At 41.9% G+C, this 27893-nt stretch overlaps 1 protein-coding gene across 2 annotated transcripts in view; it reads left to right on the plus strand.

Moving 5' to 3' along the window:
• TASP1 (taspase 1) overlaps positions 1 to 26818 on the plus strand; it is a 231985-nt gene extending 205167 nt beyond the window's left edge. For both annotated transcript variants that reach the window (XM_075338063.1, XM_075338064.1), the window contains exons 13-15: positions 4505 to 4615; positions 4694 to 4767; positions 24974 to 26818. In XM_075338063.1, coding sequence (XP_075194178.1) covers positions 4505 to 4615; positions 4694 to 4767; positions 24974 to 25066 — 278 coding nt within the window. In that variant the 3' untranslated portion in view covers positions 25067 to 26818. The remainder of the gene's footprint in view (positions 1 to 4504; positions 4616 to 4693; positions 4768 to 24973) is intronic.
• The last annotated feature ends 1075 nt before the right edge of the window (positions 26819 to 27893 follow it).

The raw sequence follows: 27893 nt of genomic DNA on the forward strand, positions 1-27893 counted from the left end.
GCACCTCTTTACATTTAGGGTGTACTGTGACTTTATGTTGCATCTCCATTGGCAGGTAGAGGAAAGAGAGAGCAAGGGTCATTTAGACATTATACCTTTGGCAGGATTATTACTGCGATTATTTATGGAATAATTGTTTTGTTCCTCTGGGCGGATATTTTGGAGCTGTCCCATGGTCCTGGGATTATGTTTATGTGTTATATAATTTTCACAGGTGGAATTTTGAATTTTTAATGAATTTCAATAAAAACTGTTTTTATACTATTTAATTTGAGGTAGCATTCTGGGTCTACATTGATTTACTACCTTTTGCAATAGGTTTCTAAATGTTTCTATTATACTTTTCTTCTGCATGTTCCACTCCTGTCCTGATTTTGGCTTACAAATACCAGAGTAAAATACTGACCAAATACTGAACGTATGACTTAAACTTCAAATTCTAATAAACCCCATTCACTTTTAATTGGGTTTTTCAGAATTCCTGCATTTGTTGGCCTCAAGATTAGCTCTCAAGGCTTTGCCTGCCATCAAAAATACAGTAAAACCTACTTAATCTTATTAACACAAGTGTGGATAGTGCCTTAAAGAGGTTTTACCAAGTTTGGAAGTTGACTTTCCAATTGCTGGGGGTCTGAGGGCTGGGACCCATGGTGATCCGTCTTTCTTGAAGCAATGGTTGATCATGCGTACCTCCATTCCATTCATGCACAATGTGAGTGTCGAAGATCAGCCAAATGCTGTGATCGGCTATAATGAAATGAGAGGAGGTGCGTGTGATGACCACAGTCATTCACATCTGTTAATTGGGAAGTTATCCCCTAATCAATGGTAGGTGATAACTTCTAAACTTGGTCCAATAATTCCATAAAGGCACAAGAGGCAGCACTTCACGATGGAGTTTGCAATTTTTAATGTGCAATTGTATACGAATTACAACATAAATGGGTTGCGGGGAGTGCAGGTACACCGGACGACGGACGTTTCGCACTGCGGTGAAGTGCGACGGCCGTTTCGTGAAGTGCCGCATCTTCTGCCTTTATGGAATTATTTGGATCTCTTCTGTTATGTCGGCTGAGCACCACTGGAAATTGCTGGAAGTCCGTTAATAAATTGAGCTACAACCCATGAGTACTTTACCTGTGGCTGCAGTGCACGGCTGTTTCTATTTACTTCTAAACTTGGTACAACCCCTTTAAGATTATGTCAAGCACTGATATTCAGAAACCTAGAAACCGTTTTATCTTCCAACCCTTTATTCTTAACCTGTTGCTGTTCTCTTTTCTATTCTTTTTCAGGAGTCTTAAAAATAACAAAGTTCTGCTGATTTGGAATTTGCTTCTAACTAATTGAACATCTGTTTTTCTTGCACGTTCCCTCTGTTTTAATTCCTCACTTTGCCCTTTTAAACCATCTGCAATCTGGTTTCTGTTGGTTATTGCTTTCTTTTCTCTTCTAAAGTGCCCTAACAAGAGTAACCTTATGATTTAGTTATATGATCCCTGCCATGTAACTGAATCACAATGTCCTTAGTCCCTTCTAGTTCTCGGTTACTTGTGTACCGTCACTTTTCAGCATCTCACTTCACAATTTTTCGACGGAGTAAATCATGGTAAAAAATTCAATTTGTGAACAAGTTTTCATTTCTGTAAAAATCTACACACTCCCCATAAATGATGGCTATATTTGAATGATGTATTAGAACATTTAAAGTACATGAAATTAAGAAAATATTTTAGGGGGGCGCCCACATATTTTGGACGTGTCCAGGGATGATTAGATTTTGGGCGGAGGTGGAGTCCTTGATGGGTAGAGTGGTGAGTGGAGGGATTAATAAAGATCTAGTGGCATACCTATTAAATGTTCTTCTGTCATTATTAGGCAAGTTTGAAACAAAACTCGTGCTGCACATTCTTACAGCTGCTAAATGTGTAATATCGGTGTTTTGGAAAAAAAATAGCTCCTCCGTCTATCTCGGTCTTGTACGCTCGGGTAAAGGAAGTCAGAATTAGGGAGCTGTTGAAAGCTCAACTCCATGATACAATGGCTAGGTTTACCTCGACGTGAACCCTCTGGGATAATCTCATGGACACCTACCAGATCTGACGGTCTGACCAGATAGGTCTCTCCCGGATCCACTGGGCTGAGATCGGGCTCAGAGATGAGAAAATATATTACTAAAATATATTACTACAGTATTTAATTTTTTTTTCTTTTTTTGAGAAATTTGCATACTTTGTCAGCATGGTCTTCACTTGAGTCCTTTTGTATGTTTCTAATCCAATGTATTTCTATGCATACCTGGGGAGTGTTCCCTTTATTCCTGTGATTGTTATATGGTTGTAAAAATTTAAAAAACATTTCAAAAATAAAAAGTTGATTAAAAAAAAAGAAAATATTGTAAAATATTTAAAAATGTCTTATTTCCATATGTCAAAATTATTGTCTTTCCTATTCTTCAGGTATTTAAGGGGCACTTAAAAACCGTTAAAATTCATATATAACCGGATATATCTTGTTCTGCATCTCTGCCATATACAGTGGGTACGGAAAGTATTCAGACCCCTTTATATTTTTCACTCCTTGTTTCATTGCAGCCATTTGGTAAATTCAAAAAAGTTCATTTTTTTTTCTCATTAATGTACACTCTGCACCCCATGTTGACAGAAAAAAACAGAAATGTAGACATTTTTGCAGATTTATTAAACAAGAAAAACTAAAATATCACATGGTCATAAGTATTCAGACCCTTTGCTCAGTATTGAGTAGAAGCACCCTTTTTACCTAGTACAGCCATGAGTCTTCTTGGGAATGATGCAAGTTTTTCCACACCTGGATATGGGGATCCTCTGCCATTCTTCCTTGCAGATCCTCTCCAATTCCGTCAGGTTGGATGGTGAACGTTGGTGGGCAGCCATTTTCAGGTCTCTCCAGAGATGCTTAATTGGGTTCAAGTCAGGGTTCTGGGTGGGCCAGTCAAGAATGGTCACAGAGTTGTCCTTTGTTATTTTAGCTGTGTGCTTAGGGTCACTGTCTTGTTAGGAGGTGAATCTTTGGCCAAGTCAGAGGTCCAGAACACTCTGGAAGAGGCTTTCTTCCAGGATATCTCTGTACTTGGCCCCATTCATCTTTCCTTCAATTGCAACCAGTCATCCTGTCCCTGCAGCTGATAAACACCTCCATAGCATGATGCTGCCACCACCATGTTTGACTGTTGGAATTGTATTGGGCAGGTGATGAGCAGTGCCTGCTTTTCTCCACAGATACAGCTTAGAATTATCACCAAAAAGTTCTATCTTCATCCATCGGACCACTCTGCCATGAAAGCCCAACTGGTGGAAGGCTGCAGTGATCCCATCTCTCTAATGCATCTCTGGAGCTCAGCCACAGTGATCTTGGGGTTCTTCTTTACCTCTCCCACCAAGGCTCTTCTCCCACAATTTGCTCAGTTTGGCTGGATGGCAAGGTCTAGGAAGAGTTCTGATGGTCCCAAACGAACCTTAAGTACTGCAGAAATTATTTTGTAACCTTGGCCAGATCTGTGCCTTGTCACAATTCTGTCTCTGAGCTCCTTGGGCAGTTCCTTTGACCTCAATTCTGTCCTGACAAGCACTATCAGCTGAGAGGTTTTATATAGACAGGTGTGTGCCTTTCCAAATCAAGACCTATCAGTTTATTTAAACACTGCTGGACACCAATGAAGGAGTAGAACCATCTCAAGGAGGATCACAAGGAGTTGGACAGCATGTGACTTAAATATGAGTGTCTGAGCAACAAAGGAATACTTATGACCATGTGATATTTCAGTTTTTCTTGTTTAGAAAATTTGCAAAAATGTCTACATTTATTTTTTTCTGTCAAGATTGGGTGCAGAGTGTACATTAATGAGAAAGAAAATGAACCTTTTTGAATTTCCAAATGGCTGCAATGAAACAAAGTGAAAAATTTAAAGGGGTCTGAATACCTTCCGGACCCACTGTACACAATTGCTTACACTTTTTCTACAACACCAACACAGTTTGTAAGTTCTTAACCCCTTAGTGCTAAATTACATACATCTCAGATTGTTTTATGTCCTTTTTTTGATGTCCTGATGGAGACTGCGATCTCTGAAACACGTTGACCTGTACAAAGAATAAAGACATGGTTTAATTAATCAACATAGATTTGTTTTGGTGATAAGTGCAGCAAGATACCCAATTCATTCGCCTGATGTTTTATTGATCCCCTGTAGGCTGTAAGCTCTCGTGGGCAGGGTTCCCTCTCCTCCTGTACCAGTCTGTTCTGTATTGTTCATGATTATTTTATGTATACCCTTTTCACATGTAATTCGCCATTGAATAAATGGTGCTGTAATAATAAATAATAATAATGTGCAATAACTGTGCCCCAATTTAATGCACAATCATTACGTAATTTTTTTTTCATTTTTTTTCATTATAATCAGTATTTTATTATATGTCATATCAATTATTTATCCTAAATAATCTTTTTTTTTTTTTTTTAGGCTCACCCTTCCTTGCTAATGAAGATAGCATTCTTGGGGGAGTAATTGTTCTTCGATCGTGTAGATGTTCTTCAAAGCTGGACTCGGCAGACAATAAGCAGGCTCTGTTAGGTACAGAAATACAAATCTTAGTGGTTTAGCCCTATGTTCACATCTGTGCTTACCCTGAATTGTGTTTTTACCCTGCAGTTGAGTTCCTGTGGAGCCATACTACAGAGAGCATGTGCGTTGGTTACATGTCCGCGGAGGATGGCAAAGCCAAGGTTTGTATATTGGGACCTCTTTCTACTTATTGAAGTAACCATTCTCTAAGACTATTACCTGTGATCGAAATTCAGCCTCCCTCCCCAAAAGTAATTTATCATTAGTTTTACTGAAAAAACACCCTGGTCTCTGATAATTGTCTTAGTTCCCAGTCAGGGATGGATAATAAGCTTAGATATCCTTTTATGTCATCTTACTCTATAAAACATGAAGTGCGCTGTATGTACTGTTGTGTTTGCCCGTTTCTTCCCCAAGAATTTACATTTTTTTGAACTAGTTATGGTAGCCAAAGTGGTTTTTCTTCCCAGAATGAGTGATGACTTGTTGATCAGTGGAGGTCAGACCTTTGGGATTCGCACTAATTGGCCAAAAAGGATACTTTCGGAGAGATTCTATTCGCCATTCATTCCTTATGGGGCTACCGAGCGCTGCATTAGGCTTTTTTCCAGCAGCCCTATAGAACATGGTGTGACAATCGGGCGTCCGATGTGCTTCATCACTTGTAGTACAAATATAAGCTCCCCAGTCTGCCAATCAGTGAGGGTCCCAGTGGTGAGACACCCACCAATCCACAAGTCAACACCTTTCCTCTGTATAAGTGATAACTGGTTTAAGGATGGTAAGTTACCGTTTTCATATTGCCTGTTGTGCACCGTCTGTGAGATATTACTTATTTTATCTTTTTCTTCACCCAATTGCAGTTGGTCTTTTTTTCCTTGTAATAGTTATTTTATTTTTTTTTATTTATTTATATAAAGGGTTTTTTTTGTTTTTGTTTTTTTTTTAATTTAACCAAATTATTAGAATTGGACAAAGTTGTTTAAAAAACAAAATTGTACTCTTCAATTTTTCCTGCTACTCTTGTGATAATAAAAAATTTGGGGGCTAAAGCAACATTGGGAAAAATATTATTTTCATTTCGCAAGCTTATAAACCTCTTTGAAGCCCTTATGGGATCTTGATGCTTCTAACACCAATAGGTGAATTTTTTGAGGTGACCAGTTTCCAAAATGAGGTCAATTGTGGTGGATTCCCCTGTTATGGCATGTCAGGGGCTCTTCAAATGTGGCATGGTGTCTGCAATCTATTCCAGCCAAAATGGTGCTACAAAATTCCCATCTGAGCTTAGCAATGTGCACAAACATTAGTTTCTTACCACATATGGGCTGTTATTTTACTCGGGTGACATTGCACAACAAATTGATCAGTCCATTTTGTCCTGTTACACTCATGAAACTGAAACATTTGGGGCCAAAGTAACATTTTTGTCGAAAAAATATGTTTTTTCATTTTTATGTCCAAATGTTATAAAACTTTGTGAACCACTCCTGGGTTCAAGATGGTCACCACACCCCTAGATGAATTCCTTGAGGTGTATAACTTCCAAAATGAGGTCAGTTGTGGTGGGACTCTACTATTTTGGTACTTATGGGCCCAACAAATGCAATGTGGTCTCCGCAATGTACTCCAGTCAAAATTGTGCTCCAAAATTCAAATAGAGCTCCTCCCCGTCTGAGATCTACCATGTGCCCAAACAGTAGTTTTCAACCACATATGAGGTATCTAATGATACTCAGGAGAAATTTCATGATAAATTTTACTTTCCGTTTTCTCCTGTTACCCTTGTGAAAATGAAAACGTTGGAGCAAAGGCAACATTTTTGTGCAAAATATCAAACTTTACTTTTTTTGTTTTTTCATAAATGTAGTTTTCAATACCTTGAAAGGTATAGTTTTTAAGATAGGGTCAATTTTAGGTATATATATATGTATATATATATATGTATATATATATATATATATATATATATATATATATATATATATATATATATATATATATATATATATATATATATATATATATATATATAATATATATAGGCCCCTAAAATTCACTTCAAATGGGAAGTGGTCCCTAATAAAATAGGTTTTGTAGATTTTGCTGAAAAAGTGAAAAATTGCTGATAAATGTTGAAACCTTCCGCATTTCAAAGATATGCTAGTGTAAATTAGACATGTAAGAAGTATTACTTATTAAACGGTATATCAAGGACTTGAAAAATCAAAATGTGGCTAAGCACTAACAGGCAACTAGTTGCTACTTACCTGCCTGTTGTACCCAGTGCCATTCTTCACCTACAGAATAGTCACAGACCACTCTGCTGGTGGTATACTGGCTTCTTCAACAGAGAGAAGGCTTCTCTTCTGCTCTGCTCTGTAGATGGGGCAGGACAGCCAACGCTATGCTGACTGACAGCCGGCTCCTCACTGCCTAACAGCTGTCAATCAGCATGACATTGGTTGTTCAGCCCCGTCTACAGAGCAAAACAGATGAGAAGCCGCCGCTCTGTTGTCGCGACGTTGGCGGAAGCAGCTGAATTGCCAGCAGAAGTGGTCTGAGGACATCCCTTCTAAGCTAAACTAGAAGCCCCGTATATGCATGTTTCTACTGTGTGGTTATGTTTCCTTTTGTTGATTATAATCAGTATATCTAACAATCTGACAGTGCATGAAAACGCCTGTTATATCGCCTCTGATAGCAGATTGCGGGTTATGCCCCAGAAAAACACTAGACTTGATCCAGTTGATTTTGGCGAAATAAAATGCTTGATCTACTTTCAAAGCATTTCATATCGTTTTGATGGTGAAAAAGGATTAGGAACAGATGCTGTAGGTGATGAATTTCACACTTTACAATATTGCAGATAGCCGCCTTCTATATCTAATTTATCCAGATTTACTATTTTGCTCTCAAAATTAAACAAGGTTCATTCTTTTCAGGTGGTTCTACTTTGTGGCATTGATTTTATTTTTTATTTTTTTTATATTCTTTAGAAATTCTATTTAATTTACAATGAGGTTAATGCAAATTATGTTCACATTCAGTGGGGCTTAAAACTGCCACAATATACGTTTCTGACCACAGAAGAGGGGTGCAGTGCTTTCCTTTATTTAGAGGTTTCGAGGAACAAAGCGCACAACTGACCAACTGAGGGAATTGCATAACTCACTTGCACCGCTATTTCTAATTTTGTAGATGTGTAGTTGGTATTTTAACATTTTAGATTGTGTTATGAACTCAATTTTACATTTTTTTTCTCTACGGGGAACATAGATGGGACAAAAATGACAGAATATGAAAGTTTAACCTAAATACTTTTATTTGCATAAGTTATGACTAGTGATGGGTAGACCTAGACTGTAAATGTCCGGATCTGTACGGGTTCAAAAGTACCTGAGTGCCGGGCCTGGAGTTCTCAGGGAACTCCAGGTAATGATCCAGGACCGACAACTCTGGTAATAAAAAATAAATAAATAAAGGAAAAATAAAGAAAATATGCAACTTCGTTATACTTACCAAGTCTCCGGCGCGGTTGTAACTGCTTCCGGAGCTGTTCATTCTACTTTCGGGGCTGCTCATTAGCTTTAGCCATACTCTACTCACTGCTTTCCCTGCCCACCGGCAGTCATGGTGTCTGTGATTGGTTGCAATCAGATGCGCCCCCACCGTGATTCCGGGTGAACAGGTCCCATTGGCCGGGATTCCACCAATCTAATCTGTTAACACTAGAGATGAATGGATCCGTGGAAGTTCGGCTTTGGCGGGTTAAGTTGGACTTTAGATAATGTTCGGTTTGGGAAACGGACTTGACCTGAGCCCCAATGGAAGTCACTAATCAAGAAGTTTGCTTTTTTGCCCAAATGCTGTCAACCATAAACAGCAGGGCAGGGTTTTTCCATTTTTTATTTTTATGTACACCCGATAACACTGTTGTTAACCCTAGTGCGAGCCATTGAAACACTGCAAGCGACTCGTACTAGGCTGAGCACCGATCGTACCCAAGCACAGCGATGCTCATTCAAGTGGACTGTAAACGTAAAGCACCTGGACTATGTGTTTTGGTAAAGTCTGTGTTCGGTACGAACACTGAACTTTGGGTTCGCTCATCTCTAGTTATCACTTATTCTTTGGATAGGTAAAAAAAACATATACTCACCTTATTATCACCATTCCTCTTCCAGTGCTGCCCACTGCAGCCAGTTATTGTCTGAAGAGGTCCCATGCCCATTCAAATGGAACAGGGTTTACAGAAACCTACATGGCACCAGGTAGCCCAGAATAGGACAGGTGGCGGGAGTGGTAAGGTGGGATACATTATTTTAATATTTTTTAACATACTTGGTGTTTTGGGTTTTTTGTAATGAAAAAATAATCCAAAACTATGCACTAGATACACCACACTGGTATCTACTCCCCTTTTTAAAATAAGGGAAATACATACCTGTTAATATAAACCTGTATTAGTCTTTTTTTTTTTTTTATATATTATCATTGACAGATACTCTAATAGAAGCAGATATTTCTGCAGATTCATGCCAGGGAGACTCGGCTAGGCAATTTCTAATCATACATTCTTGGGATTGGCAGAGCACCAAAGCTAGTATTATAAAACTGTAATCTTACGTATTAGGGTTTCTTTAAATTTTAAATTAGAACCTTAATAATAATTTTATTCATCTTCATAAAACATAAAAGGGTAGGTGGTAAACCACATACAATTAAAAGCCGTAATCCCATCTGCACACTACTTAGTGATACATACTTGTAATAATGCAGCCTTGTTCCCTGTCATTGTATAGTCATGTCTCCGACTTGTGTGGTTTCTCTGGAAATCTTTAGCAACCACATTTTCTTCATCTGTGGCCTAGAGCTGTACAGAACTATAGTAACATTGAGCAAGTGACTAGATTATATTTTACTGCAGACTAAATCCACTTTTTTCAGCTGCGATTTTTATCATTCTATCATTTCCCTTGTTTGTTTGGGACTCTTCAGAATACCAAACAAATAAAAAGTGGACTGTTTTTTTTTTTCTAAAAGTGTCTGTGTGTGTGTGTGTATATGTGTATATATATATATATATATATATATATATATATTCTGTATTTTTGGACTATAAGACACACCCTTGTTTTAGAGGAGGAAAAAATAGAAAAAAATAAAATTAAAGTAAAAGAATGTGGTCATGACACACTGTTATTTTACTGCTGATAGTGTTACTGAGGTAATAATATCCCCAAATTCTGTCCTCATATCCTCCATTCTGGGTACCTTCCAGGTATATATGGCCCCCATCGTGGAATATGTATGTTCCCCATCATTATGTGTGTGATCCTCCAATCTGGATTTTGTGTGTGTGTGTGTGCGTGTGTGTGTGTGTGTGTGTGTGTGTATAATGTGTGTCTGTGTGCATATAGTTATAGTGTGTGTGTGTGTGTGTGTGTGTGTGTGTGTGCGTGTGTGTATGTGTGTGTAAAGGTATATGTGTATATATATATATATATATATATATATATATATATGATCCAACCCCATCCAGGTGTACAGTAATGCTTTTATATACTATACTATTTATTGCCTTACTTTTACTGTTGTGCTGCTCACCATGCTTCAGTTTGGTCCTGGCATTACAAACAAAGTCTCACATATCTCAAGGACCTGCAGTGATGTAATGAAGAGGCGGGCTCTGTGCTGTTCTGAGCTGCTCTGGCCCACCCCTCTGCATTACATCACTGTAGGTCCTTGTCAGCTACGGGAGACTGTTTCTAGTGTAAAGGCAGCAGGAGCAAAGTGAAAGTAATTTGAGTCCTTAGCACAGAGACTGCGGCTGTGCTGTGAAGGTATGCCATGCTTTGGCCCCGGACACTGCAGTGATCTGCACTTCCCCCGGGCCAGACATGACTGCAGCGGCTCCCTACTCCTGCCTCCTAAACAGCGGACACACAGTCTCCCCAGCCGCTGCAGGAAGCCGGAGGCTGGAGAACCCATGTGTGACCGCTATTTACATTAAACAAGTATTCATTAGCTGCTCCTCACACCCGCTGACTGCACAGAGAGGTGAGCGGGGAGCAGCTAATGAATATTCACTGACTTTAAGCAGCGGGCACATGTGGTTTCTCCAGCAGCCTGCATCCTGCAGCAGCGACCCTCCCTGCCTACTGTGTTCCCACTGCATAGCGCTGAGTCCCCCACAGCTCCCTACCCCGCAGCTTCAGACCATAAGACGCACCCCACACTTTCCTCCCAAATTTGGAGGAAAAAAAGTGCGTCTTATGGTCCGAAAAATACGGTATATATATACAGTTAGGTCCAGAAATATTTGTATACAGTGGCTGAACCTTTGTGATTTCAGCTTTGCAGACCACTATTTTTTATTTAAAGGGAACCTGTCAGATCTTATATGCGTTCTAACCTAGAAGCAGGGTGATGTGTGGCCTTGTAACCCCTTCCTACCCATTCCTCTGTTGTAATATTGTGTAATATGAATGCATAAAAAAAGTTTTATTACTTACATGTTCCCTATGTAAATTATCAAAGGCTCTAGTCCCCTGGGCGTTGCATTGCCCTGTGGGCGTTTGCATGCTTTGTGTGGGCGTGATACCACGGATTTACATGAGAGACGTCACAGTCAGCTCCTTGAGATCCCGCGCCTGCGCGCTTGCCAATCCCGCAGCCTTGTTATCCGGGTGCTTGCTTCTAGGCTTCAGACGCGCTCTGCACAGGGTCAGAACTGCAGGAGTTTTCTGAGCATGTGCAGTGCGCGCCTGAAGCCGACAAGCAAGCACCCGGATAACAAGGCTGCGGGAATGGTAAGCATGCACGCGCGGGATTTCAAGGAGCTGACGGCAACGTCGCTCTTGTAAATCCATGGTATCATGCCCACAGGGGCATGATACCACGGAAAGTATGCAAACGCCCAAGGGGCAATGCAACGCCCAGGGAACTAGGCCCTCTGATCATTTACATAGGGAACATGTAAGTAATAAAACATTGTTTTTTATACATTCATATTACACACTATTACAACACAGGAATGGGTAGGAAGGGGTTACTAGGCCACACATGACCCTGCTTGTAGGTCAGAACGCATATGGGACCTGACAGGTTCCCTTTAAAATTAAACCACTGAGATGCTTTTGAAGTGGAGACTTTCAGGTTTAATTAAAGGGGCTGAACAAAAATGTCCTGTGAAACTCTTAGGAATTGCAGCCATTTTTTACAAAGCCTCCTCGTTTTAGGGGCTCAAAGTTAACTGAACAAATTTACTTTACCATAAATAAAATGTTCGTTTTTAATACTTTGTAGAGACTCCTCTACAGGCAGTGACTGCCTGAAATCTGGAAGCCATTGACATCACCAAACGCTGGGTTTCCTCCTTTGTGATGCTTTACCAATTCTTGCTTATTTGTGGGTCTTCCTCCCTTTAAAGAGGTTTTCCCACACAGTTAATTTTAATCAATAGATCTTGGAATAATTAATAATTTCCAATTGGCTGCCATCAGTATGGTTTTCATATAAATCAAATAGAAAATCGGTTTTAAATGCCGCGCTAAAAACCACAGATGCTGTAGATAAAGAGATTTCCTTTATTTCACAGTTCTACGCGTTTCAAAGACATCTCCGTCTCCTACCTCAGGAAAAGAAATCATATTACAAACAACAGGCCACAGGACCTATATATAGGAATACAAGTAGCCACATATGCATATAGGAAGTGAACAGCCCATACAGTTAGGTCCAGGAATATTTGGACAGTGACACAATTTTGTTATTTTAGCTGTTTACAAAAACATGTTCAGAAATACAATTATATATATAATATGGGCTGAAAGTGCACACTCCCAGCTGCAATATGAGAGTTTTCACATCCAAATCGGAGAAAGGGTTTAGGAATCATAGCTCTGTAATGCATAGCCTCCTCTTTTTCAAGGGACCAAAAGTAATTGGACAAGGGACTCTAAGGGCTGCAATTAACTCTGAAGGCGTCTCCCTCGTTAACCTGTAATCAATGAAGTAGTTAAAAGGTCTGGGGTTGATTACAGGTGTGTGGTTTTGCATTTGGAAGCTGTTGCTGTGACCAGACAACATGCGGTCTAAGGAACTCTCAATTGAGGTGAAGCAGAACATCCTGAGGCTGAAAAAAAAGAAAAAATCCATCAGACAGCAGACATGCTTGGAGTAGCAAAATCAACAGTCGGGTACATTCTGAGAAAAAAGGAATTGACTGGTGAGCTTGGGAACTCAAAAAGGCCTGGGCGTCCACGGATGACAACAGTGGTGGATGATCGCTGCATACTTTCTTTGGTGAAGAAGAACCCGTTCACAACATCAACTGAAGTCCAGAACACTCTCAGTGAAGTAGGTGTATCTGTCTCTAAAGCTGGGTTTACACACTGCAACATCGCAAAGGACATCGCTGTAACGTCACCGGTTTTGTGACGTAACAGCGACCTCCCTAAGTCTCTGCTAAGTCGCTGGTGAGCAGTCAAACAGGCAAACCTGGCCAACAACGCAACAGCGATCCGGACCTGCAGAGCGACCTAGCTGGTTGTTGGGGACGTTGATAAGCAGACTTTTGAAAGGGAAGTTGCTAACAAAGTCGCTGCAAAGTCTTTCACACACTGAAACTTTCCAGCGATGCTTGCTGCACAGCGGGAAACAAAGGACCTAGGAATGGTCCTGAACGATTTGTAACGATTACAACTTCACAGCAGGGGCCGGGTCGCTGATAGGTTTCACACACTGCAACATCTCAAACAACATCGCTATTGCGTCACAAAACCGGTGACGTTACAGCGATGTCGTTTGAGATGTTGCAGTGTGTAAACCCAGCTTAAGTCAACAGTAAAGAGAAGACTCCATGAAAGTAAATACAAAGGGTTCACATCTAGATGCAAACCATTCATCAATTCCAAAAATAGACAGGCCAGAGTTAAATTTGCTGAAAAACACCTCATGAAGCCAGCTCAGTTCTGGAAAAGTATTCTATGGACAGATGAGACAAAGATCAACCTGTACCAGAATGATGGGAAGAAAAAAGTTTGGAGAAGAAAGGGAACGGCACATGATCCAAGGCACACCACATCCTCTATAAAACATGGTGGAGGCAACGTGATGGCATGGGCATGCATGGCTTTCAATGGCAGTGGGTCACTTGTGTTTATTGATGACATAACAGCAGACAAGAGTAGCCGGAGGAATTCTGAAGTGTACAGGGATATACTTTCAGCCCAGATTCAGCCAAATGCCACAAAGTTGATCGGACGGCGCTTCATAGTACAGATGGACAATGACTCCAAGCATACAGCCAAAGCTACCCAGGAGTTCATGAGTGCAAAAAAGTGGAACATTCTGCAATGGCCAAGTCAATCACCAGATCTTAACCCAATTGAGCATGCATTTCACTTGCTCAAATCCAGACTTAAGACGGAAAGACCCACAAACAAGCAAGACCTGAAGGCTGCGGCTGTAAAGGCCTGGCAAAGCATTAAGAAGGAGGAAACCCAGCGTTTGGTGATGTCCATGGGTTCCAGACTTAAGGCAGTGATTGCCTCCAAAGGATTCGCAACAAAATATTGAAAATAAAAATATTTTGTTTGGGTTTGGTTTATTTGTCCAATTACTTTTGACCTCCTAAAATGTGGAGTGTTTGTAAAGAAATGTGTACAATTCCTACAATTTCTATCAGATATTTTTGTTCAAACCTTCAAATTAAATGTTACAATCTGCACTTGAATTCTGTTGTAGAGGTTTCTTTTCAAATCCAATGTGGTGGCATGCAGAGCCCAACTCGCGAAAATTGTGTCACTGTCCAAATATTTCTGGACCTAACTGTATGACTCAGAGCCAATGACTCAGCGCCACATGGTTTACCACATCAGTATGGTTTACAACAGTAAGGTTGCAAAGGTCTTGAGATGGCTCACTGGTTTTACCCTTTCTTCATGTGTTCAATATATTTTCCCTGGGTCATTTCTCATTAGTACTCATCACTAAATTTATGGACATCTATAGTTTGATTTCTTTGCCTGTGTGGATCGGATGGGTTGTTGCCGACATCTGGTGGAAAATTCATGTCAACAGCACCTTTAAAAACAGCACCTTTCAAAACATATTTACTTAGAATTTACTCAATTAAATATTTCCCCACCCCCCTCTGCAGTTTACACTAAGAAAACAAGCAAACTGCGGTGTACTCATCTTCCCTGGGTCTACCTGTGAGTGTCTACCAATTTTTTTCATTGTCACTTTGAAATTGTAGAAGCCAGCCGGTGAAGTCAGCGGCTCTGAGCTCCCTGATTGACGGCTGCACTGTCGATATGATGCCAATGACAGACATTAGAGGGAACCTGTCACCACTTTTTTGGCCTATAAGCTGCGGCCACCACCACCGGGCTCTTATATACAGCATTCTAATATGCTGTATATAAGAGCCCAGGCCGGGGGTATAACATAAAAAACACTTTATAATACTTACCTAACGGTCATGACATGGGCCATATGGGTGTCCCCGTTCTCCGGTGCCGGCGCGACCTCTTTCGACCATCTTCGTCCTCCTTCTTCTCTAACTGCGGTGCATGACGCGTCCAACGTCATCCTCACTCGCCGGCATTCAGCTCCTGAGCAGTCGCACTTTGATCTGCCCTGAGTAGGGCATATCAAAGTATTGTAGTGCGCCTGCGTAGGATTGGCAAGTGTGTATGATGTAGACGCGTCATGCACCCAGGCTTCAGAAAGAGGACGAAGATGGCCGAAAGAGGCGGTGCCGGCACCGGAGAACGGAGACACCCATATGGCCTAACGCATGACCGTTAGGTAAGTATTATAAAGTGTTTTTTCTGTTATACCCCCGGCCTGGGCTCTTATACATACCGTGTTTCCCTGAAAATAAGACCCCCCCCCGAAAAGAAGACCTCCCAGGAGTTTTCAGGGAAGCTTTTAATATAAGACATCCCCTGAAAATAAGACCTAGCCACAGTCAATAATGAAGTGTCATGCAGCGGTGAAAAAGTTAAAGACACTGCAGAACACTTCATTATAGGCAGCTGGCACCCCCAGAAGAGAGAAGACAGAAGAAAGAAGACCCCCGATCATACTTGCCAGACGCCGACCGGGAGCAGGGGAGCGCATCAAAGTCCTGCGGCGGAACACACACATCAGCACACACACACACACACACACACACACACTACAGTTTGCATCCACACACTCACAACATCCAGCAATATCGCTTGCTTCTCGGCGGCGATACTGTGCACTGGGCATGCAGTGATCTTCAAGGACCTGCCAAGGATCACATGGCCGGAAGCATGTGGTATCTCCGGCTGTTGTGAGTGTGTGCGCGCGTATGTGCGATATTGTGAGTGTGTGTGTGTGTGTGAATGTATGGGATCGGATCTGTGAGTGTCGGCAGAGGAGGACGGCGTGCAGCACAGCTGCTGGGACCGCCCACCGGGAGAGCACAGGGAGAAGTGATGTGTGTGTGTGTGTGCTGGTTGCAGCATTTCTGATAATCGTTTCTCTTCTGCAGTTCTAGGAGAGCTTGGAACGCTGAGCCCTGTGTAACCCGCCCACACCGCAGTTTTCTGTATACATTGTATATTGACAGAAAGCAGCTAATCATTGGTGGTGGAATGGTTGAACTAGGAGGCGTGAGGCTGCCTGTCCTGTAGTGATCATTTCCTCCTGATAAAACACTACTGATTCTATTGAATCAGCAAATCACAGCCTAGTAAGTGATACATCACTGAAATCAGGGTCTCATCATGATGCTCTCCAATTACATAACAAAAACCTGCTTTAGAGATTTACTTTCATTTTTTTACTACACTAACCTTTTAGTATGATGGACCAAAAACTGGTCATACACATTAGCTAAAAGTAGTTTTAGGATTTAGCTTTTAATGAATGAAGAATCATCTGTTGAGCGACCATATAAGCAACGCCGTTGTAGCCCATATTGGCTGCTATAGGCCATGTATGTTGCAAAAACTGTTTGCTGATCTTGAGCTGAATCATTGCACATATTTTGATAATTTCATATTTTTAATACAATCATAATTAATTACCAAGGACAAGACATTAGTTATTTGTTCAGAGTTATACATGGAGAAGACAACCATCGGTACACAGCCGTCTGTAATGGTAATTCCTACTGTTGCTTCCCATTAGTCTGACAGGCTGTGTCTTCATGTAGATTACTGTAATCATTACATACGTATGTGAACTATCCATTTACAAGCAGATAAGTCTCCTTTACGTTACATTATCCATTGTCTTTCATGTGTCTACTGGTGATGCGGAGCAAGGTGCTTCAGGCATTTCCTTTATCGGTGAAATCTCCGCTCTCATGAAGATCGCGGTCTTCACAGTTTCATCCTTCTGACATCTGGTCTACATTGTTATCATATTCTCCAGCCGGGAATCGTGATTCTGATGACAGAAGCAGCTGCTGCTCTCCGTCCTGCTTCTGTAGAGATGTTTTTGACCTTTTCTGAAATGAGTTAATCTCCCTCTTCTAGTTCTGTCTCCCAGGCTTCTGTAGTGAGAAGTTGTTTCTGGTGTGAAGCTTCAACTGCATGTGTTGATCAGAGACATTCCTTGCACCTCGCAACATTTTTCTGATTATAACTGACTTTTTTTTGTTACATGTACCTATTATTAACTTTTAAGCAACAAAAATAATATATGCCTTAGGGCAAACCTCGAGAGCTACATTCAGCTCTGAAAGGTCACGAGCAACATCCCTAGACCCCCCAAATAATGACAAACAGTTATTTTCTCTCCCACGGTAGTGATGCCCAAGGCCCTCGTTATCAGTATGACTGCCAAAGGTTCCCCATACCAAGGCAGGATACTTAATCTAGAGTTCCCATTTTAAACTCATTCAGTCCTTTGCATCTTGTAATACTGTAATACTGTAGAAAAAAGCGTAAATAGGGTCTTACCCGGTATGAGGGACAATAGAGAAATACACTCACCTGGTGAGGTTGTGCCAGTCACAACCCCTTTCTTACGCTTGTGAGTGTTCGGTGGTTTAGCAGTGGCCCCGGAGAGAAAATGTAATATATAAGTAAAAGAGAACGGGTTTAATGCCGCGCTAAAAACCACAGATGATGTAGATTAAAAAGATTTCCTTTTATTTTTACAAATCTATGCGTTTCAGAAACATCTCAGTCTCCTTCCTCAGCAAAAAAAAACATAATTTATTTTTTCCTGAAGGAGACGGAGATGTCTCTGAAACGCGTAGAACTGTAAAAATAAAAGGAAATCTTTTTAATCTACAGCATCTGTGATTTTGAGCGCGGCATTAAACCCGTTCTCTTTTACTTATATAGTCTTTTGCATCTAGCACTTCCACCATGCTATCGCATCCGGCTTCAAGCACCCTCATAATCTGCCTGTATCACCCTATGTTCATCTTGACTTTTAATTTATTTCTTCAACTCCAAGGCCAGATCTGCTTTTCTGACAGAGGCCACTCACAAAAGTCAGCATCTGGAGACCTTCTCTTCATAGCAGTTTGCTAGATCAGGTGCTAATGCACCAAGATGGCAGACTGCAGCAAGCCACACATCACTGGCCGGTGAGCTACACCTGAGCTACATGTGGAGAATCCCGGCCTTAGGGTGGAATCACACTTGTGTGTGACATGCGCGAGGGTCACATCACACCGCACTCCACTGCCCAGACCGCCCGGCAGCTTTCCTGACATGAGAAGATAAGCTTCATGTATTTCTGTGCAGTTGACCTGCCCTTGTTAGGAGAGCCACCAACCGGTACGGGCAGTGTGATATGATCCTCGCGTGAGTCACACACAAGTGTGACTTTGGCCCTAGGATAAGTGTGACGCATTTAAAGCATCACTCCAGTGGTGCAATAAAAAGTAAAAAAAATGGAGTGGTGCTATAAGCACATTATACTAAGGTCACAGATTTCTGTTCATCTTATTTATGGAAAAGGAGCCACTGCTACCAGAATTTAAGGAGCTTGTTCATTTTACCCAGTAAAAATGCTTTAAGATCCTCCATCCTCATAATCACCTGTATTTTATTAAGGCAGTGTGAATCTGAGAGACAGGATATTTGTCTCTAAAACAATGGAATTCACCAACTCCTTCTACGAGGGGCAGCTGATAAGTCTTTGGCTTTAGCCAGAAAGAAACGAGATAGGATGATGAAACTTTACATTTATTCCACATACTCTCCATGATGTCAACACACTTTTTACATCAGTATTCTAAGTTCAGTAAGCCGAGCAAAAAGAAGGATTTCGGTTGTGCCACAAATCAGGCATCTGTTAGCAGTCATGGTGTGAGATTTGGTACCCTTGAAGTATTTCATCAGGTTTGGAAACAGATGATTGTCAGAGAGAGCTAGATCTGGTGAATAAGGTGGGTAGTCAACCAGCTGGAACCCCAGCTCTGCCAGTTTTGCCGTGGTCACTTTGGACAGCTTGCTGCGACTTTTGGCCTTCAGAGCTGCCTTCAATTGGTACAAAAGTTCAACGTAATACCTTGCATTGATGGTGGAACCCTTTTCAAGGTACTTCAATAGCAGCACACCCTCCTTATCCCAGAACACAGACATAACCTTAGTGGCTGATTTTTGCACCTTGAATTTCTTTGGACAAGGAGAACCACTGTGCCTCTACTCTTTTGACTGCTCCTTATTTTCAGGGTCATACAAATAATTCCAGGTCTCATCCATAGTGACCAGTCAATCCAGGAAGTGCTTATCAGTCCGGAAATTCTGACAAATGGACCGGGAAGTTTTCACTCGCATGCTTCTCTGATCTGTTGCCAAACATTTGGGGACCCACTTTGCTGATAGCTTCATAATGTCCAAATGTTCATGGATAATGACACAAACATATTCACGGGAAATCCCCATGATGTCTACGATTGCTTTAGCTGAAATTCGTCGATTTCTACAGTATGAGGTTGTTTTCAGCATCGACGATCTCCGGAACAACAACCGCTCTGGGTCGTCCAGGACGTTCTTCATCATTGGTGCTGAAGTGGCCCATTTTAAATTTGGCAACCCAGTTTTTAACTGTGGAATATGAAGGGCTTTGATCCCCCAATGTCTGTGACGTACCACCATGAATATCCTTTGCAGACTTTCCTTGTAGAAACAAAAATTGTATCACTCCTCTGCTCTCAGTTGCTGTGAATATCGCATTAGACTCCGCCATTTTGTTTTCCCGCGTGCGTAGAACACTGTTCCCATAAGCAACAAACACAGAATTTTGAAAACCTATATTAGACACACAAGGCTTTCATGTGATGTAACATTTTTACCATAGAAATAAAAAAAAGATCACAAAGACTTATCAGCATCCCCTCGTAATTGTATGAAGGGATGTTTCATAGATGCAGCAAGAATAAGGAGAGAGATTTAGGAATAGTCTCTGAATTTGGAGGAATCTGCCAAACATCTAGCAAAAGATGAGATAGTTTAGGACACTGAAAACATAAGTAGATGTATGTTCTTTTCTCCCCACACCTCCAGCATGAAGGTGGGACACCAACAGTCCATAGAGTTCTGACAAGGCATGACTGGTGATGATATATAGATCTCGCCAATATACTTTTTATTACCAGGTTTTGGCATCTGTCTCAGGCCCCAGAAGCTCCACTTTCAGTTTGTATTTAATACAAGAAATAGTTTCTCTTGTTGGCGAGTCATTAGTGATGTGTGCAAAGGATTTCTGTCTGTAAATGAGTTCTGCTAGAGAAGGTGGCAGGCTTAGCTGTTGAAAAAAGTCAGCCACTTCACATCTCATGCTGTTGACATGCTAACACATGAACACAAGCACAAAACATTTGATCTGCTGTGACCCAGGAGTGTCACTGATAAGACAATTTTGATAAGTTTATCAGATTGTTCAATTCTAACAGATCTAAACATATGGTTTCAGGTGGGCGACCTCTTTAAATGGGTGTTCACTACACTGCAATAGTGGCCACATCCCTGTAAAATTGATAGGGAAAGCTTTTTTCAAATACCTTGTTCAGCCAATTCTGCCTCTGAGCGGCGCTAATGTGGTCCACTCATCCCCATGAACTGACCCCCAGGGCTCCTTGGCCTCACAGTGCAGCATCTCGTGCACGCTCTCCTCCACTGCAGAGCGCTGCAAGCAGGAGCGATGCTAGGTTGTGACGTGCAGTGAAACTCGCCCACAGCCCAGTCACGAAGGAAGACTGTGGCCGGGCTCGGTGATGTGAGGTCAACTGGAAGTTGATGTGACATCACCGGATCCCAGAGGTCATAGAGCCCGGGGGGGTCACTTCATGGGGATGAGCACAATAGCGCTGCTCAGAGGCAGAATTGGCTGATAGGGAAGACTTTTTCTAAATACCAATCAGCTTTACAGAGATGTGGCCACTATTGCAGAGCAGTGAACCACCTCTTTAAGCTCTTTCGCTCATTCACAACTTTCCCAACACAGCAGTACTCCAGTTCGCCTTGTGTATCCAATCTGAATGGGGTCATTTTACAGTTACCTGAAAAGTGGTTTGATAGCAGTAAGGCTGTCCTGAAAAAAAAAAAAAGTATAACCAAATTAATTGTCCGTTTGTATTGTTATGGCATATTTCATGCCATTATATGAAAATATCCCTCTTAATCACCGATTTATGGGATGGGAAAATCAAAGAAAATAGAATACTGCTAAAACAACTGCTGGAAGGGCTTTTCGTTTTTGCTATTTGATTTCATTAAAGATGTTGCAGTATTTTATCTTTTACAGCCTTTTTGTCTCCCTGGCAAATAAACTTTTGATATGGTCTGTAGTCCTAAATCAGCTGAGACCAGCTCAGAAAAAAAGTAGATAAGAGATACAGATGTTGTCAGACTGATGGATTATCAGTTAAGGCTAAAGGCCACGTCTCACTAAGCAACATCGCTAGCAACATCGCTGCTGAGGCACGACTTTTGTGACGTAGCAGCGATGTTGCTAGCGATGTTGCTGTGTGTGACATCCAGCAACAACCTGGCCCCTGCTGTGAGGTCGCTGGTTGTTGCTGAATGTCCTGGACCATTTTTTAGTTGTTGCTCTCCCGCTGTGAAGCGCACATCACTGTGTGTGACAGCGACAGAGCAACAACTAAATGTGCAGGCAGCAGGGAGCTGGCTTCTGCGGACGCTGGTAATAATAATGATTAATTAATAATAATTTGATTGCATTTATATAGCGCTATTAATTCCACAGCGCTTTACATATAATGGCAACACTGTCCCCATTGGGGCTCACAATCTAGAGTCCCTATCTGTATGTCTTTGGAGTGTGGGAGGAAACCCACGCAAACACGGGGAGAACATACAAACTCCTTGCAGATAGTGTCCTAGGTGGGATTTGAACCCAGGACCCGAGCGCTGCAAGACTGCAGTGCTAACCACTGAGCCACCGTGCCACCATGCCGCTGGTAACCAATGTAAATATCGGGTAGCCAAGAAGCCCTATCCTTGGTAACCCGATATTTACCTTCGTTACCAGCGTCCGCCGCTCTCACGCTGTCAGTACCGGCTCCCTGCTCCCTGCACACATAGCCAGACTACACATCGGGTAATTAACCCGATGTGTACTCTGGCTAGGAGTGCAGGGAGCCAGCGCTAAGCGGTGTGCGCTGGTAACCAAGGTAAATATCGGGTTGGTTACCCGATATTTACCTTAGTTACCAAGCGCAGCATCGCTTCCACGCGTCGCTGCTTGCTGGGGGCTGGTCACTGGTTGCTGGTGAGATCTGCCTGTTTGACAGCTCACCAGCAACCCGTGTAGCGACGCTCCAGCGTTCCCTGCCAGGTCAGGTTGCTGGTGGGATCGCTGGAGCGTCGCTTAGTGTGACGGTACCTTAAGTTCCCATGTTCATCCTTCAATCTGTTTTTGGCTCTGTTTGAAAAAATTAATATCAGGTCGTCCCAACAGATGACATTTTTAAGCGATCTGTTAATGGATGGGCTAACAGATGCATTCCTCATGGATCCGTTACCCATTGACTCCCATTATACATCCATATTTGGATCCGTTGGAAAAAAGTCCTGCATTCAGAACTTTTGGTCCGTTTTTAACTACGGAACACTAATGGATTGGCCCTAACGGATGACACATTTTGAACCATTCGTTAACGGATCTGTCAACATTAAAGTCACTGAGAAGTGTACAGATCCGTTAACGAATCAGTTTATGCAATTTCCAAATAGATACCAAAACGGATTGCATTACAGGACATGGCAACATAACCTAAGGGTATGTGCCCACGATCAGGACTATCTGCGTCCTGAACGCAGCGAGTCCTTACCTGCGAGGCCGCGCGTCTCCTTTGCAGGAGAACGCGGAGACTGTAGCTGCTTTTACCCAGGATCAGGGCTCAGTGCGCTGCGGTCTCTCGCTTGTGTTCTCCTTACGGAGGATGCATGTGATTCCGCAGCAAACATTTGACATGCTGCGGTCTGGAAACATGCACCATCGGTCAGTATTTGCTGCGGAAAAAACAAGCACAGTGGGCACGGGAGTTTAAGAAATCCCGTCCACTATGCTTGTACTGTACAACGCAGCGTTTTGGATCATGGGCACACACCCAAATTCATTCTGCCGCCAGCAACAGATCATGCCACTCAAAGGCTATAGAAGGCAAATAGTGCAAGTTTTTTCAATGAAATCCACTTCAATGAAACCCAAAAATATTTTAGCCCCAATTATATGCATGCAAGTAAGAAAAGAAATTTTTTGACAGATGAACAACCCCTTTGAGTGAGTGCTGATCATTGGCTAGAATTTTTTGATAAGGAATTTCACTCTGCTGTTGCTGTAATTCTGCAAGACTGCATATTACTGCGTCTTGGAAACATGTTTCCAGCTCTTGCCTGTTTCTACTTCTTTATACCCCTCGTGAACTTGTAATACAGACCCTGCTGTTCTCTAGAGTGCACGAGCAGATCGTGAGATACCCATGGAGAAAATGCATGACACGGTACATTAATAAGATGTATATTTTCAAAATGGGTCGTTAAGGGGTTTGATGTCCTAGACATTGACCTTTTTGGCACCCTATTCCACAAAGAAAGTGGACATTTACCTCTTAAAAACCCTAGACCATATGGGAAATTGACCTTATCCCCTTATTAACACTTGATCACTTGGTGTTCAATTTTAACTACTGCTAAAACCTGAAGGTATTCTTTATACTGCTAGTCAAAGTGAACACCATCGTAGGATTTTTAACACTCTACTACGTGGATTACTTGTCATCTTTGAGCCTGCTTTAAGATCGAATTAAAGGAAACATGTCAGTTGATTCACAACAGCATGAACTAGTGCCTGGCTACAAGATTCCAGCCAGGTGTGTTCTCTGAAATCACGTAGGCAGGCACTTGTTCATTCTGCCCGTGCTTTGGTCAGCATGAATTGACAGACAAGTTCCCTTGAAATCACATATTTTGATGTGTTTTTATTAAATATTAATGTTTGCTAGTTGCTACATAATCTTAAAGCACCACTCCAGCATACTTTTTTTTTTACACCACAGAACTCGTGCTTTAAATCTAGGTTTCTTGATCACTGTTTCATACTCGCCCTCGGACAGCTTCTGTCACTGCTGCTCCAGTCAGTCTCTGGTGATTTGTGAATTGCCAGCGGCTCCAGTGTTTCATGGAGCACACCGGAGGTCACAACTCAATAAAACTCTATGAGAGCCTCAATCTAACCACATTCTGGTTCTCATAGACTTATGACTTAACTTCTGACTTTTGGACAGATGGCACCATGTCATCGGAGCGACCCAGAAAAAGCATAAAAACAACAGCACGTGAGTATAAGACTGGGGTCTTAGATTTGATATGCCACTGCATAGCTGAATAAACAAACACTGGAGTGGTGCTTTAGCACATGCAAGTTGTGAATTATTTTGATAAAATTCTGATGCAAAACAGTAATGAAAAACAGTTTTTTCTTGTACACCGGAGGCCGCTCTCACATCATTGGTATTTTGCCGGAAAGCCGGATCTGGCACAAATGCGTTTCAGTTCCATTCATGTACAATAGAATTGTGGCAAGATGCGGTCACGTGCGATGCACACAACCGCATCTTGCCACAATTCAATTGTAAATGAATGGAGCTGAAACTCATTTGTGCCGGATCCGGCTTTCCGGCAAAATATCGCTGATGTGAAGCGAACCTAAATGAATAAGGTCCAACTTTAGTTGCATCTGAATTTTTTACCTTTTAGTTGAACTTGTCTTTTAAATTACCTTCGATACTTTTAATTTCTCTATAGACTATGCTTAGACCTCATGGTTTGCCATTGTAAATACATTCCAGGGTCAAGTTGTTTGATTTCTTAACCTCTTCTTTTCTTTCAGACACACATTTCCAGGCTCCCTCCGGGTGCCGTGGCTGGCCAGTCTGTCGCCATTGAAGGAGGTGTGTGTAGGTTAGAGAGCCCACACAACTGAACATGAATCTTCTCTGGGCCACCAGCTGCTCCTTCCTCACAGATGACACACTTATGATCCTACAGAAGCTCTCGTCATTGCACAACGTGCACCATGTAGCCCGTACAGCATGCAGCTGTGTATCCTGTATTCTTCTTGTGCCACAGTGAAGGCTTCTTCTGATAATATTGTGCTTACCTCCAGTAGACTGCTTCAACCTCTCCGTAGATGTTGGACCTTGTGTTAGTTTGCTGTACCCCTTTCCTAATGATTTATTACGTTTCCAGAGTATAGTGTTTGTTTTTGATGATCTCGTTCTCTGATACTTTACTCGTTTCCTGGTTATATTTTCCTTGAAATTCCAAGTGGTTTTGGAGTAGTTCTGTATCCCTTTGACATCCCTTTAAATTCCTGACTGTCATATAAGTAAGTGTGCTCATTGCAGATGGGAAGTTGGCTAAAAGACATTTATTTTTTACATAACCTAGGATGGGTCAATGTAATTTATTTTAATTTTTTTTTTTCATTTTTTTTATTCTTTTTTGCATTTAATGTATTAATTATCTGCAAAATGTTGTTTCTCAGAATTAGTACACTATTTTGCAATTCAAAGTAATGTATGACTAAAGCGGGCTTTACACGCTACGACATCGCTAATGCGGAGTCGTTGGGGTCACGGAATTCGTGACGCACATCCGGCCGCATTAGCGATGCCGTTGCGTGTGACATCGATTAGCGATTTTGCATCGTTGCAAAACAGTGCAAAATCGCTAATCGGCGACACGGGGGTCCATTCCCAATTATCGTTACTTCAGCAGTAACGAGGTTGTTCGTCGTTCCTGCGGCATCACACATCGCTGCGTGTGACGCCGCAGGAGCGAGGAAGCTCTCCCTACCTGCCTCCCGGCCGCTATGCGGAAGGAAGGAGGTGGGCGGGATGTTACGTCCCGCTCATCTCCGCCCCTCCGCTGCGATTGGGCGGCGGTTCAGTGACGTTTCAGTGACGTCGCTGTGACGCCGCACGGACCGCCCCCTTAAAAAGGAGGCGGTTCGCCGGTCACAGCGACGTCGCCGGACAGGTAAGTATGTGTGACGGCTCTGGGCGATGTTGTGCGGCACGGGCAGCGATATGCCCGTGTCGCGCAACAGATGGGGGCGAGTACGCACACTAGCGATATCGGGACCGATATCGCAGTGTGTAAAGTAGCCTTTAGTCCTCGTTAAACCGTCGCCATTCTTGTCCATTAGCTGTGTGCGGTATTTCAGCTCTGCCCCATTGAAATGATTGAAGCTGAGCTGCAGTAATAGACATTTTCTATAGGTAAGAGTTGCGCTGTTTCAGCAGGGCCTCGGAACCGGCTATGCTCTTTTATTACATAGTCTCTTTAAGTAACAGTCTGAATTTATTTATGGGGTATATGGAGACATATTTATGGGATGCACATATATTGTTATAGCAAAATTTAAGGTAAAGGAAATTTACACAATAATTTCACATAGACATAGAGCTTAATGGAACATATATCAGCTATATAAGAGTCTACGTTATACTTCTAGATGGGCTTCCAAGCAAAACAATGATCCTATAGAATACATATTTGCTAGTGCTGCTGGTCAATAGTTCAACTTTTGTCCAATGATGTTTCTTGCAAATGAAAATGTACTGTAGTAAGACTACAAAGTATATAGAAGTCTATGTACTGTAAACGGAATATTACTGGGCGGTTCTTTAAGCATATTTTCTATGACTGCAAATAAAGTCAAGTATTACTATACCCTTTCTTGGGCTCTGAGCATTTTTTTCACTTACGTACTTAAAAGGACTCCGTCAGCACAAAATGACTGTTCAAACCAAGCACAGGCGCTCGGTGCATCATGGCGGGGCTAATCATTTATATACTGTACACCTTCCCAACTACACGGTGTGAAGAATTATTAGGCAAGTTGTATTTTAGAGGATTTTTTTTTATCATTAATCAACAACTATGTTCTCAATCAACCCAAAAGACTCATAAATATCAAAGCTTAATATTTTTGGAAGTTGGAGTGTTTTTTTTTTTAGATTTGGCTATCTTAGGAGGATATCTGTTTGTGCAGGTAACTATTACTGTGCAGAATTATTAGGCAACTTAATAAAAAACCAAATATATTCCCATCTCACTTGTTTATTTTCACCAGGTAAACCAATATAACTGCACAAAATTTAGAAATAAACATTTCTGACATGCAAAAACAAAACCCCAAAAAATAGTGACCAATATAGCCACCTTCCTTTATGATGACACTCAACAGCCTGCCATCCGTAGATTCTGTCAGTTGCTTGATCTGTTTACAATCAACATTGCGTGCAGCAGCCACCACAGCCTCCCAGACACTGTTCCGAGAGGTGTACTGTTTTCCCTCCCTGTAGATCTTACATTTTATGAGGGACCACAGGTTCTCTATGGGGTTCAGATCAGGTGAGCAAGGGGGCCATGTCATTATGTTTTCATCTGTCAGACATTTACTGGCCAGCCACGCTGTGGAGTAGTTGGATGCATGTGATGGAGCATTATCCTGCATGAAAATCATGTTTTTCTTGACCGATACCGACTTCTTTCTGTACCACTGGTTGAATAAGTTGTCTTCCAGAAACTGGCAGTAGGTCTGTAAGTTGAGCTTCACTCCATCCTCAACCTGAAAAGGTCCCACAAGTTCATCTTTGATGATACCAGCCCATACCAGTACCCCACCTCCACTTTGCTGGCGTCTGAGTCGGAGTGGAGCTCTCTGCCCTTTACTGATCCAGCCTCTGGTCCATCCATTTGGCCCATCAAGAGTCACTCTCATTTCATCAGTCCATAAAACC

Source organism: Anomaloglossus baeobatrachus, chromosome 3 (assembly GCF_048569485.1).
Source record: "Anomaloglossus baeobatrachus isolate aAnoBae1 chromosome 3, aAnoBae1.hap1, whole genome shotgun sequence".
NCBI classification, from domain to species: Eukaryota; Metazoa; Chordata; class Amphibia; order Anura; family Aromobatidae; genus Anomaloglossus; species Anomaloglossus baeobatrachus.